Source organism: Macrobrachium nipponense, chromosome 2 (genome assembly GCF_015104395.2).
Source record: "Macrobrachium nipponense isolate FS-2020 chromosome 2, ASM1510439v2, whole genome shotgun sequence".
Taxonomy (NCBI): Eukaryota; Metazoa; Arthropoda; class Malacostraca; order Decapoda; family Palaemonidae; genus Macrobrachium; species Macrobrachium nipponense.
Window position 1 is genome coordinate 38,550,365 of NC_087201.1, and position 13,374 is coordinate 38,563,738.

Genomic DNA, 13,374 nt, shown 5'->3' on the forward strand with positions numbered 1-13,374 from the left:
TTATTCTCTAAATAACAAATCAGGTGTTCATTCTCAAGGAGACCTAGATTCATGTCTAGCTGTTCTCTTTACTCTCTTCCTAAGTTTATCCTTCTCCCTTCTAATTCAGCAATTTATCATCTTCTCTATCTCTTCCAAAGACCAATCCTTGCAATGATCAAATCAGTTGTCTGAATCACAATTCAGCTCTCGATGATCATTACATATTTTGTGAGTACGTACTTCAATTAGCCCAATCTGGTCTTACAACCACTTACCTTACCTTACAAATCAAATAGATTTCAATAGGGAAGACTGAGAAGAAGAATCCATAGTACAGTCAACCCGAACTATTTGTGCACTCCAGATTCAAGGACTCACAAATTCATGATTTCTCTATGGGCTTTACATACTCATTATTCATGGGAAATTCACGTAACCGTAGTATTTTTCTATGAGAATTATCAACAAATTATTGAATTTTCATACCAATTTCATGATTAAATGTATTTTTTGTGATAAAACTATTTTAAAAACCAGATATAAGCATTTTAGGTGGGTTTTTCTTGAGTTTGAACTAACAAAATAGGCAGTTTCAAGCATTTTTATAGGGGTTCTTAGTATTCGTAGATTCTAGCTATTTGTGAATATGCAGAAAATTTGCATATTCACGGAAGTATTTTTCTATAAGAAATATCCACAAATTCCTGGGTTTTTTTTTATCAATTTCATCATAAAATGCACTTTTTGTGATAAAACTATTAAAAAAACCAAGTATAAAAATTTTTAGTGGGTTTTTCTTGAGTTTTAACTAACAAAATACTAAGCTGTTTTCAGCATTCTTATAGGGGTTCCAACTATTCACGGGTTCTAACAATTCACGGGGGGGTCTGGTACGCATCCCCCGCAAATACGGGGAGACCACTGTAGTAGTATTGTGAAAAACACAAAAATTATAGAATCCTATTTGTTAACCAAGAAAAACCAACCAAAATTTCCGAGCACTTGTCTTCACATCTGACTGTTTTTCCCAACAAGAGAAGAATAACCAAAACAGCTGCTGTCTTACCCCCTTCCCCCCTCCAAAGAGTGGGGGTGGGGGTAAGTATTGGGAGTGTTTGTTAAGACTGCTTCAATTCTAACATTTGTCGAACCTAATCCAAGTAGTCGCAGATAAAGCAAATGATAAGAGGGTAAGTTTCCCCTCAAAAATTATCTTTCAGGTCATCAATATAGATTTTGGAAAATAAAAATGTCATACTTAAGACTGTAGTGGTTTGGTTAGTCAAAAACTCTAAAGTTTTATACTAAAATTGAAAGAAAATTATAGAAACAATTTTCCTCTGTTTTCTATCAAATGATTAAGATATACCCAAACCTAGTATGCAACAAACTACTATAATGTAATTCTATCCAGAACCTTTAAATTTACATCATTTTCACATAACACAGGAGTGAAAGTAAAATTACAATACACAAGAAGGAAACAAAGATAATTCTCACCTGAAACTTGAGTTACAGGCCTAACATTTCCCTGAGCTAAGGTCAGCTGGGGTGCACTGCCATGGCCTCCAGAGGTTGAAGGTGTCTCAATACCTCCTGATATATCAAAATTCCCTGCATCAGTAAGTGTCCAGCATCCAGAGGATAAGGCTTTGGCAACAGTGTCCAATCCATTCTCATCCAGTAACTGAAAGAAAAATTTTTAATAACTATCAAAATGATATTGTTAAGATACAATAAAGTTTTGTACATACTTACCTGGCAGATATATACTTAGCTATAGACTCTGTCGTCCCGACAGAATTTCAAAACTCGCGGCACACGCGACAGGTAGGTCAGGTGATCCACCATTCCCGCGCTGGGTGGCGGGGTCTGGAACTATTCCCGTTTTCTAAGCCATAATTTCTCTTCCACCTGTCTCCTGAGGGGAGGCTGGGTGGGCCATTAATCGTATATATCTGCCAGGTAAGTATGTACAAAACTTTATTGTATCTTAACAATATCATTTTGTACAAGTAACTTACCAGCAGATATATACTTAGCTGATTGGCACCCTTGGTGGCGGCAAGAGACAGCTAAAAACAAAATAATACTTAAACTAAATACATTAAAAAAAACAGGGAAAAAACAACCTATGTTCTTGGATAACATAATCCATAGTTCCTACCTTATTGGGCTGAAGACTTCATGAACTACTGTCGATGAGTCTGCTTGCCTCAAGAGTTTCAACGAGGAATGAACCTATGGTGAATAACTCTTTGGATCGTGTCAATGGGGGCTAGCCCGCTTACGCGACAGAGCCTATACTGGATCGTACCAATGGTAGAGCCTTGACCTTTTGTCATATCAATGGAGACTCGCCCTCTTACATGACAAAGTTAAGGTTATTAAACAAATCACAAAGAGCACTGAAGCCAATCCGATCACCTGACCATGTTAGTCTTGTTACAATCTATGAATTGTAAGAGGGTCCCTATTCCCTCTGACAATTAACCAATAAAAAACAACCACCAATAAACAGTAATTTAAGCCTTAAACTAAATAGGAAGGATTAGCCTCAGCCCTTCTCCCAGAGCACTTGAATTCGCCGAAACATACGCTCCCAGAGCAAAAGCACTTTTCGTACGAAATTTTTAACATCTCTTAGGTAATTCGAGGCGAACACCGAATTACATCTCCAAAATGTCGACTCTATAAGAGCCTGAAGCGACCATGTTTTGTGAAATGCCATAGACGTAGCTATGGCTCTCACTTCATGAAGGCTCTCACTCTGAGAACCTTGAAATGCTCTTCTTCGCATTTAAGGTGAGCTTCCCTTATTACATCTTTTATGAAGAATGTAAGGGCTTTCGTTCTTAGAAATCGCTCTTTTCGGATCTCTTACAGAGCACCAAAGACTTTCTTCTGTACCTTTCAGCAACTTCTTCTTCTCCAGGTAGAACTTGAGTGCCCTGACTGGACACAAAGTCCTTTCTAGTTCTCTCCCTGTTAATGAAGATATTCCTTTATCTCAAAGCTTCTTGGCCAAGGCTTTGAGGGATTTTCATTTTTCGCTAGAAAAATGGTTGAAAGGAGCAAATCGCTGAATCTTTCTTAAACCCCACTTTACCTTCCAAAGCTTGCAACTCGCTCACTCTCTTGGCTGTTGCTAACGCAAAAAGGAATAAAGACTTTCTTGTTAAGTCCCTAAACGAAGCTGCGTGAGACGGTACAAATTTTTCCGACATTAGGAACTTGAGGACCACATCCAAGTTCCAGCTAGGCTTCTTGATTACATGTTCTTTCGTGGTCTCAAAAGACCTTATAAGGTCATGAAGATCTTTATTGTTTGTCATATCTATTCCTCTATGTCGAAAAACTGAGGCCAGCATACTTCTGTAACCCTCACTGTTGAAACTGCCAGGTTACAGTCTTTTCTCAAATATAGGAGAAAATCTGTGATTTCAGTTACAGAGGTACTGGAGGAGGATATTTTCTTTTCCTTACACCATCTTCTAAACAACTCCCACTTCGACTGATATACTTTAGAAGTGGAGACTCTTCTGGCTCTTGCAATAGCCTTCGCCACTTCTCGTGAAAAGCCCCTTGCTCTGACAAGTCCTTCGACAGTCTGAAGGACGGTCAGACTTAGAGCGGGGAGGTTTTTGTGAAACCTGTCGAAGTGGGGTTGTTTGAGAAGATCGTTCCTTAGTGGAAGCGATCTTGGAAAATCCACTAACACTCCAGCACCTCTGTGAACCAATCGAGAGCCGGCCAAAAGGGAGCGATGAGGGTCATTCTTGTTCCTTCCGAGCAAGCGAACTTCCTCAATACTTCTCCTACTATCTTGAAAGGAGGGAAGGCGTAAGCGTCCAAGCCCGTCCAGTCTAGCAGAAAGCTGTCTACTGCTACTGCTTGAGGATCCGAGATCGGGGAGCAATAGGTTTCTAATCTGTGATTCTTGTTGGTCGCGAACAGGTCTATATTGGGCCTTCCCCACAGATGCCAAAGTTGTTGGCAAATCTGAGGATTGAGAGTCCATTCCGTGGGTAGGACTTGTTCTTTTCTGCTTAACAGATCTGCCCGGACATTTTTCTCTCCCTGCACAAACCTTGTGAGGAGAGAGATCTTCCTTTCCTGTGCCCAAATCAGCAGATCTTTGCTGATTCGTACAGGGAAAAGGAATGCGTCCCCCCTTGCTTCTTTATATAAGCGAGGGCTGTTGTGTTGTCCGAGTGAATCTGAATCCCCAGACCTGAGACCTGTTCCTCGAAATGAACCAAAGCTAGATGAATGGCTGTTAGCTCTTTCTTGTTTTATGTGCCAGGACACTTGTTCTCCTTCCCAAATGCCTGACACCTCTTGCGAACCTAGGGTCGCTCCCCACCCTGAATCTGAGGCGTCTGCAAACAACGCTAGGCGAGGGTTCTGTAAGCGAAGGGAGATTCCTTTGCTTAGTTCTGTGGATCTAACCACCAACGGATATTCTCCTTGATCCGTTTCGAGATTGGAAAAGTCTCTCCCAGATTGTTGGACTTCCAATCCCACTTCTCCTTCAGATAAAATTGAAGGGGTCGTAGGTGAAGTCTTCCTAAGGAAACGAACTGTTCCATCGAGGAGAGGGTCCCCAGCAAGCTCATCCATTCCCTCGCGGAACAATGTTCTTTCCTTAAGAAGACTGACACCTTTTCTAGGCAGCGTTCTCTCCTTTCCTGCGAAGGATACGCTAGAAAATCCCGAGAATCCATCTGAATCCCCAGATAGACAATACTTTGCTGGGGAGTCAGCATGGATTTCTCGTGATTTACTAAAAGTCCTAAGGACTTTGTCAACTTTAGAGTAACTAAAAGGTCCTCCAGACATTTTTTCTCCGATTGGGCTCTTATTAGCCAATCGTCCAGATATAACGAGATCCTGATACCTTCCAGATGTAGCCAATAAGCTACATTCTTCATGATGTCCGTAAAGACTTGAGGGGCAGTCGAAAGTCCGAAGCACATCGCTCGGAACTGGAACACTTTCCCTTGGAACATGAACCTCAGATACTTCCTTGCTGCCGGATGAATTGGCACATGGAAATACGCATCCTGAAGGTCCAGGGACACCATCCAGTCCCCTGGACGAAGAGCAGATAGAACAGAGGAAGACGTCTCCATTGAAAATTTCTTCTTCAAGACAAAGAAATTCAGGGCACTGACGTCTAGAACTGGTCTCCATCCCCCCGATGCTTTCGGTACCAGGAATAGCCGATTGTAGAATCCTGGAGACTGGAGATCTTGAACCAGTTCTACTGCTTCCTTGGAAATCATCTGTTCCACTGCTTGCAACATAGCAAGCTTTCGGACCGGATCCGAGTATCTTGCGGTCAACTCCCTTGGAGTTGTCGTCAAGGGAGGATTTTCCCTGAAGGGGATCAAGTATCCTTTTTTCAGGATAGAGAGGGACCAGGAGTCCGCTCCCTTCTGCGCCCAGACTTGGCAAAGTGGAGTAGCCTGGCGCCTACTTTCGTCTGGAGGACTTGCTGTTCATCTAGACTTCCCGAAGGACCTTCTAGATGGTCTACTCTTTCTCTCTGGTCTTCTCCACCTCTAAGAGGGGCTCTAGAAGAGGAGGCCCCTCGAAAGGGCTGAACAAAAGAGGGTCTCTCTTTCTTCTCTATAGGCACTGCCGGCCTAAACTTTCTTGGCTGAGTGCGTGAGTAGATCTTGAGTTGCCTTCTCCGTAAGAGATTTCGAAACCTCTCTAACCGTCTCTTGTGGAAAAAGGTGCGGGGATAAAGGAGCAAAAAGAAGAGATGTCCTTTGCAAGGGTGATACTGCTCTTGCTAAGAAAGAGCTAAAGACAGATCTCTTCTTCAATACTCCCGTTCCAAAAAGAGAGGCAACTTCCACAGAACCGTCCATGACCGCTCTGTCCAGGCAAGCCAGGACGCTCGAAAGTTTCTCCATGGAAACAAAGTCCGTGTCCTGAGCTCTCTTCGCTAATGCTCCTAAAGCCCAGTCCATAAAGTGAAGACTTCTCGGGGGGTTTTAAAGAGGCCCTTTAGAAGGTGGTCCAGCTCACACATGCCCCAAGTCGCCTTAGCAGACAGCAACGACTTCCTCCTAGCAGAGTCCACTAAGGAAGCAAAATCCGCATCCGCGGAAGAAGGCAGACCTAACCCCATCGGCTCTTTGGTCTCGTACCACCTTCCTGGTTTGCCTGTTAACTTGGAAGGAGGGCAGGAAAAAACTGTCTTGCCCGCTTCCCTTCTGGAAGTCAACCACTCTGAAAAAGTTTTTAATGCCTTTTTCATACAAAGAGCGGGGCGCATCTTAACGAAGGAAGACGATTTGAGAGCTTTAGTGCTGGACATCAACGATCCTGGTGAAGGAGGGTCCGCAGGATGAAGGGAGTCTCCGAACTCCTTTAGCAGCAAAAGAGAAAGTCTCTTGTAGTCCGAAACTGCTACATCTACAGGCTCTTCGTCTTCCGATACCTGGTCCAACTGATCTACAGAAGGAGATCGTTTGGAGTGATCTGGCTCTTCCCGGGAGAAGAACTCCTTTCCCGAGAAGGGGAGCGCGGAACATTAGCACTCCTATACGAAGAGTGAGGCTCCTGTCTGTCGGAAACACTCTTGTGCCTACTAGACTCTTGTTGTCTAGGTTCGTCGGGTTCGTGGCGCTTGCTAGGCTCCTGGCGTCCTGATTCAGGGCGCTTGAAAAGATCCCCGCGTCCTGATTCCTGACGCTTAACAGGCTCTTGGCGCCCTAACACTTGACGCCTAACGTACTCCTGGCGTCCTGTTTTCTGGCGTCCTAACTCCTGGCCCTCCCTGGACTCCTGACGCCCTGACTCCTGGCGCCCTGACTCCTGGCGCCCTGACTCCTGGCGCCCTGACTCATGGCGTCCTGGCTCATAGCGTCCTGATTCCTGCCTTCTAGCAGAATCCTGACGTCCTGAATCCTGCGTTCTAAGAGGCTCTTGACGCCCTTTCTTGCGTCTTGCTGCCTCTTTGCGCCTGTCTGGCTCCTGGTCCTGAAGACCCAAGGGATCCTGATACCTAAATCGGTTTTCCGGTTCCTTGCACCTAAACCGATCGAGACTTCTGCTCGATTCGCTGCGTCTAAGAGGGCGCTTCGGGAAGACAGCCTATAGGGCGAAAGGGCTCTTCTCTCAGGAGAACAACTCCTATCCGACGAGTCTCTCGACGAAGGCGATAAACGCCCTGGAGATCGTGAGAGTTCTCTCCTATACGAAGAAGGACGCTTAGCGGAACTCTTAACAGGGAGCGAGACATCCTTCCTCCTTGTAGAGTCCTTAGCAAAAGAGCCTACGAGCGAAGCTAACTGCTCTTGCAGATTAACAAAAACTTCTTGGTCGATCCTGAAGGGCATGCTCCTCTTTGTCTATCTTCTTAGGTCCCGAAGGCCAATCCTCGGGAAAACGCTCTGGGCTGGAGTCAGCCGCGTCTCCTTTAGGCGCCTTCCAGGCTCTCTTCAAAGGGCTGCGAACGGGAGGCCGAACTCCATCCTCGTTTAGGAGAGGAAGAGTCTGAGGCCGAAAAACACTCCTTTAGGACGCCTTTTCTGCGGCAATCCGAGGCAGCCTGGGACTTAACAACAGGATCTGCCGAAGGGACGCCTGACCGTTGGGGATGTTCTGCATCCTCCCTGCGGCTTTCGACATTCCTCCTCCCCCCTGGTCCTGGGAGTTTGGAAGAGGTCTAGGCCTAGGAGCAATGAGGAACCGGTCAGACGCCCCCTCCACTGCACTGGGGACACTGCACAGTCACTATCACCACTCTTACCTTGGTTTTAGAGCTCGTACTGAGCTTGAAGTTTCTTAATTGAAGCTTTTACATTTTCCCTCTCTGACAAAGAATCTTTGGATTCAGAACAGGGAGAAGCAGCTGAGGCTAAGGGAAAATTGTTAGATGGAGAGTTAATTTCTTGTTCTAAGGAGCAAGATCTACTAGATGACCTAGCTGAAGCCTTTCTCACTCTATCTCTCTCAAGCTTCCTAACATATGATGATAATTCCTTCCATTCAAGCTCCGTAAGGTTCTCGCATTCCACACAGGTGTTAATAAAAGAACATTCATTCTCCCTGCATTTAGCGCAAATACTATGCGGATCCAATGCCGATTTAGGCAGCCTAACCAAACCTTACAGTCTTCCCCTACTGCAAACTCTAAACATAGGTGAAGCCTTAGCGTCAGACATCGTGAAAGAGTGAGTCAAAACCAAAGTCGAAAAACAGTCCACAATAAGCGTATGCCAAGCCAGAGAAAAAACAGAATACGTCACCAAAAACAAAAAACCAATCCAAATTCTCGGCAAACGAGTTGAAATCCAAGATGGAGGAAAACGAACAATAGGTGTTGTCCGTTCAACCGACAGAGAAATTATGGCTTAGAAAACGGGAATAGTTCCAGACCCCGCCACCCAGCGGCGGGAATGGTGGATCACCTGACCTACCTGTCGCGTGTGCCGCGAGTTTTGAAATTCTGTCGGGACGACCGAGTCTATAGCTAAGTATATATCTGCTGGGTAAGTTACTTGTACAAAAATAACATATTTTAAAGATAATTGCATATTCTAGACATACCTAGTCTTTTACTGTATGCAGTACGTATATGGATACATCTTTGGTAACAGCTCAAAACTTGTTGGTTAATGGTGGAGGTAGGGGAGTGGTAAAAGGTTTGCACATCTAGGATAAGTCCACACTGTCTTTAAATTTTGCTGTTTTACATGGAACTCGACCTGTAAGGGAAAGCTTTGTCTCTCAGAACTAAATTAACACAGGTATGAAGAAACTGGAACAAGAGGTTATGAACCTCAGCCACATCCCAAAGGCAAGAATCTGGAGGTATGGTCCATCACTATCTGGAAATGCCAGCTTCCCCATCAAGCATATGAGGAGGGGAAGTCTGACAACAGGCATCTAATGCAGTGGCTAATAGGACCATGTGCCAGTTTGATTCACCAAACTGAACCATTTTTCTTTTTTACTGTCGGTAGGCCGTGTTTGTCACATAAAGATGTACACCCTGTATCCACCAAACTACCATGAACACAAATGCAGCACTTGATACCCAAAGAATCCTAAGCCTAACATTGAACCTAGGTCAATTGCATAGAACCAAGAGCAAGAGCCATAGGTCTGCAAGTGTCCCATTTAAGTAAGAAAGGAAACCAAAAAGTCAGACTCCAATCTCAAACCTAACTGGAGGATTGACTGAAAAGGATGTGGAATGGAGGGTCACGTGAAGGTAGTCTGCCATAGCAAACTACAACCCCAGGGAAACTAAGTGCAAAGGGGGTTTACCATGGTGAACCCTCTGGTATGGAAGGTATGTATAGATGTATTGCATGTGAAAGAAGGGTTTATAAGTGGGAATGTCTGTTTTGTGGAGCAAGCAGATCATTGTTTGTGTTAGAGTAAAATGCAGGGGAGCATTATTGACAGCATTAATTGATACTGGTTGCAGCAGAAATGTGGTTTTCATAAAGGCGTGCCAGAAAATAAAAGAAAATATAGCACGGAGGGAGGAATGTGCTAGATATGTAACAATGATTTGAAGTAAAGGTGTGCGCCAGATTTGAGGAGTCGGTTACGGCTGCAGGTGTATGAGCTGTTGTGGGAAAGAAAGGGTGTGTTGAGACAAGGTGGCGAGGACTTTGGGAGAGCTAGGTTGCCGGAGTTCATTCAAATGACTGACAACACACTGATTTATCACAGATCCCCACATTTCCCAGCTCCGTTAATGCAAGTGATTGAAGACCAGTGGTAGGAATTAGAAAGGACAAGAGTAATTGAACCCAGTAAGAGTGCTTGAAATAGTCCAACTGTACCAGTAAGAAAGCCTGATGGAAGACTATGTACAGTATGCATGGGGTAAAGGTGTTTAGCAAGATGTATCTGGTAAAGGGTATTATTAGATGCCAGAGGCAGAAGATTGTAGGCCAGTAACTGCTTTCTCGACAATAAAAAAGCAGTATCAGTTCTGCAGCCTCAGTTTTGGATTAGCTAATGCCCCAGTTGCATTCCATAGAGCAATGAATATGGTACCGAGTGGTTTTTCCTACAAAAATGTCTCATGATGACATTTTGGTTATGAGTATAAGATCATAGAAGAGCACAAGAGATTGGTGCTGGCAGTGTTCAAGAAGCTGGAGGAAGTGGGGGTGAAAGTAAAAGTGAGTAAGTGTGAGTGGTTCATGGAAGAGGTGGATTTTTTGGTCCATAAGTTGAGTGAGTCAGGTGTATGAAAAGTGGAAAAGTTTTTGGAGAAAGTGAGAAATTTCCTTCAGCCCAGGACCATGCGAGAGTTGTGTGGATTTTTGGGAGTGATTCAGTTTGCAAGGAAGTTTATAGAAGATTGTTCAAGGATTACAAAGCCATTGTCCGAATGGATAGGCTGTAAGAAGAGTACAATTGTGAGGTGGGATGAAAGATGGTGAAAGCATTTAAGAAGTTGAAAGAGGAGATGGTGAAGGATGTGGAGTTGGCATACTATGGTATAGATTCCAGTAAGTTAGAAGTGTATAAAGATGCGGGTGGAGTGCCGACGGGTGGATGTTTGATGCAAAAGCAAGTAATAAATGGACATAAAAGGAATACAGTGGACCCCCGGTATTCGCGTTCTCCGGATTCATGGACTCACACATTCGCGGATTTCTCTCGAGAACGTTTTCCCGCACTCGCGGAAAATTTGCATATTCGCTGTATATTTCTATGAGAAATAGCCACAAATTCCTGTTTTTTTTAAATCAATTTCATCATAAAATGCACTTTTTGTGATAAAACTATTAAAAAAGCCCAGTATAAAAATTTTTAGTGGTTTTTTGGGGGGCTTGGGGGGATTGGGGATTTTAACTAACAAAATAGGCTGTTTTCAGTGTTTTTTTTAAAGAGGGTTCGACTATTCGAGGGTTCTAACTATTCACGGGGGTGTCTGGTACGCATCCCCCATGAATACAGGGGGACCACTAGAGTGATAGCATGTGTCAGTAAGGTGTTTAATTCTGCTTTACGACTGTTTCTGTGTGGTGGGAGGTTTGTGGTGCGTATGGACCATTAACCTCTAGTGTATCTGCAGAAAATGAACAGAGCGGATGCTAGAATTGCATGAACTGTAGAGGATTTGAATGACTTTAATTTTGTATTAGAATATATCCCATGTAAAAGGAATGTTATTGCAGACATGATATCTAGACTACCTGAGGAAGGGAAAAAAAGAGAAAATGAAAGACAGAAGACCAGAGTATCTGCCAAGAGGATTGGTAGTAGCACGAGAGTAATGGGGGTGCAGACTCGATGTTTGAAGGTGTATGGTATGGATTGAATTATTTGGTATGTGAAGATTTGAAGGCACAGGTACCTGGAAGTGTGAATGAACTAAGGTTGGAGGCAATTGAAGAAGTTTGCAAAAGACCTGGATGTTTGGGAGTGTCAAATGTGGAATGGTATCAGGAGAATTATAGAGATATGATGTGTCCTGGAGTAGCTCCATTTCAGGAGGCTTTGATGGTGGTGAATAAGAAGTATGTATAAGGTGACTGTGTTCGTACACATTGGAGGTGAGAAACCTATAGTGTATCAACATGAATACCTGGGTTGTAGAGAAAAAAGAGCTATGAAAAGAAATATGAGAAGGAGGAAAATATTGAAGAGAGATTGTCGGAATTGTTGGAAGTGGAAGATGACAGTAAGGAAGTAAATGAAGGATATTTGGTTAATGGAAGAGACAAGTGTCAGTGAGCACACAAGAGGGTAAATACAATGACTGGGAGTAGATATCAGTGGAGGACAGTATTGTGGTTTGGTTGACATAGGAGCGCAAATATTACTGGTGAATGCGCGTGCTATTAGGGATGTTGAGAGAGTGAATTGGAAATGTTGAAAGGAGAGCAGTGAATGTGTCAATAAAAGGTACAGCATGAAGATAACCTGGATGGGAAGAAATGAGGTTGAAGGTCAAGTTGGGAGAGTTTGAGGTGGTATTGTGTTTTGTGACAGGAGATGACCAAATACAGTATTTTTTCCTGTTTGGGATGGACTACTTGAGGAAGCAATGATTGGTAGTAGATGTTGGGAAAGGAGTTCTGTTGAAAGATGAGATTGAAATAGAGAAAATTCAAAGTGAGGCAGTAAATATGGCCAAGTATGTGGGAGTGACTGATAAGAGTCTGAGTGAGGAGGAAATTACATACGTATACGCAGTGGAGTTGGACAAGAGTGAGAATGAATTGTTAACAACAAAAGATGTTGAGGAGATGCAGCGGAAGTGTTTGATACTGAGTGAGTTAAAGAGGTGTATTTGAGACGGAGTATCTGGGAGAAGATGGCCTTTGATGTTAAATAAATGGATATGGTTTTCCGAGAGATTTGTGTTGTATGAAGGAGTGGCATATTTTTCAAAAGAAAGGATGGGAGAGTTGATGTATGTTCCAGTGTTCTCAATGAGTGGAGCAGTAAGAATGAACATGTTAGTCCAAGAGAAATATGGACATACAGGAGCAAATGGTTTCCCCTTATTTGAAAAAATATTTGTACAGATGTGGCAGTTATGTGTGAAGAAGTGTATGCTAGCCCTCCTGTGATGAAGCTGAGTATGAAAGAACCATTTGAGTTAGTGGTAATTGATTTTGGAACTTTGCTGGTAACTGTAAGAGAAAATGTAGTAGTGGTTGTTATGTTAGATCATAAGAGTATGTTTGTAAGTTGTGCAGAGGTGGAGAATAGGAGTAGTGAAAACTCTGTAAGAGTGGTCAGTCAGGTCTTGTTGAATGCATGTGTAAGAATGTTGAGTGATAATGGGCTGGAGTTTGTTGGTAGACCTTTAGAACAAATGTTGACAGAGTGGGGGTATCAAGCATGTAGCAACAAGCATGTAGAAACAGCTCCATACATGCTAAGTGTGAGTGGGTTGGTGAAGCAAACTATAAGGACTCAGAGTGAGATGTTACGAATGTTGATTGATACAAAGAAGGAATAGGATTTGTTGTCAGGAAGAGTGCTAGTGAAGTACAATGGGTCAGTACGTAAAAGCACTGGCAAGCCTCCAAGTGAATATGTGATACATTACGAAGGGAATGCGAGAGCGAGGTTAGATTTGAATGAAGAAGAGCGAGATGTGTGGAGTAGGCAAGTGAAAGGTTTGAGAGTTTCAGAGTAGGAGATAGTGTTGAAAAAAGTGTTTGAGAAAGGATGATGGACAGTGAGTAAAATGATTGATAAAAATGAAGGTTTGTATGTAGTGAAAATAGTGTGGTCAAATGGGTTGAGTGGTATGTGTTAGAAGACAGGGGGTGAAGGAAAGGTAAAAGTAATACTACAATGTTCCCCTTGTATTCATGGGGATGGGTACCAGAACGGCCCCCCCCCCCCCCCTCCCGCCAATAGCTAGAATCCGCAAATAGT

At 43.4% G+C, this 13,374-nt stretch overlaps 1 protein-coding gene across 1 annotated transcript in view; it reads right to left on the bottom strand.

Moving 5' to 3' along the window:
- The window catches only part of LOC135221163 (ankyrin-1-like), a 147,673-nt gene extending 138,547 nt beyond the window's left edge, over window positions 1-9,126 (bottom strand). Inside the window, exons 1-2 of the mRNA XM_064258988.1 lie at window positions 9,037-9,126; window positions 1,483-1,669 (exon numbers count right to left, since the gene is read on the bottom strand). Of these exons, the coding sequence (XP_064115058.1) occupies window positions 1,483-1,669; window positions 9,037-9,126 (277 nt within the window). The remainder of the gene's footprint in view (window positions 1-1,482; window positions 1,670-9,036) is intronic.
- Between the last annotated feature and the right edge of the window lie 4,248 nt (window positions 9,127-13,374).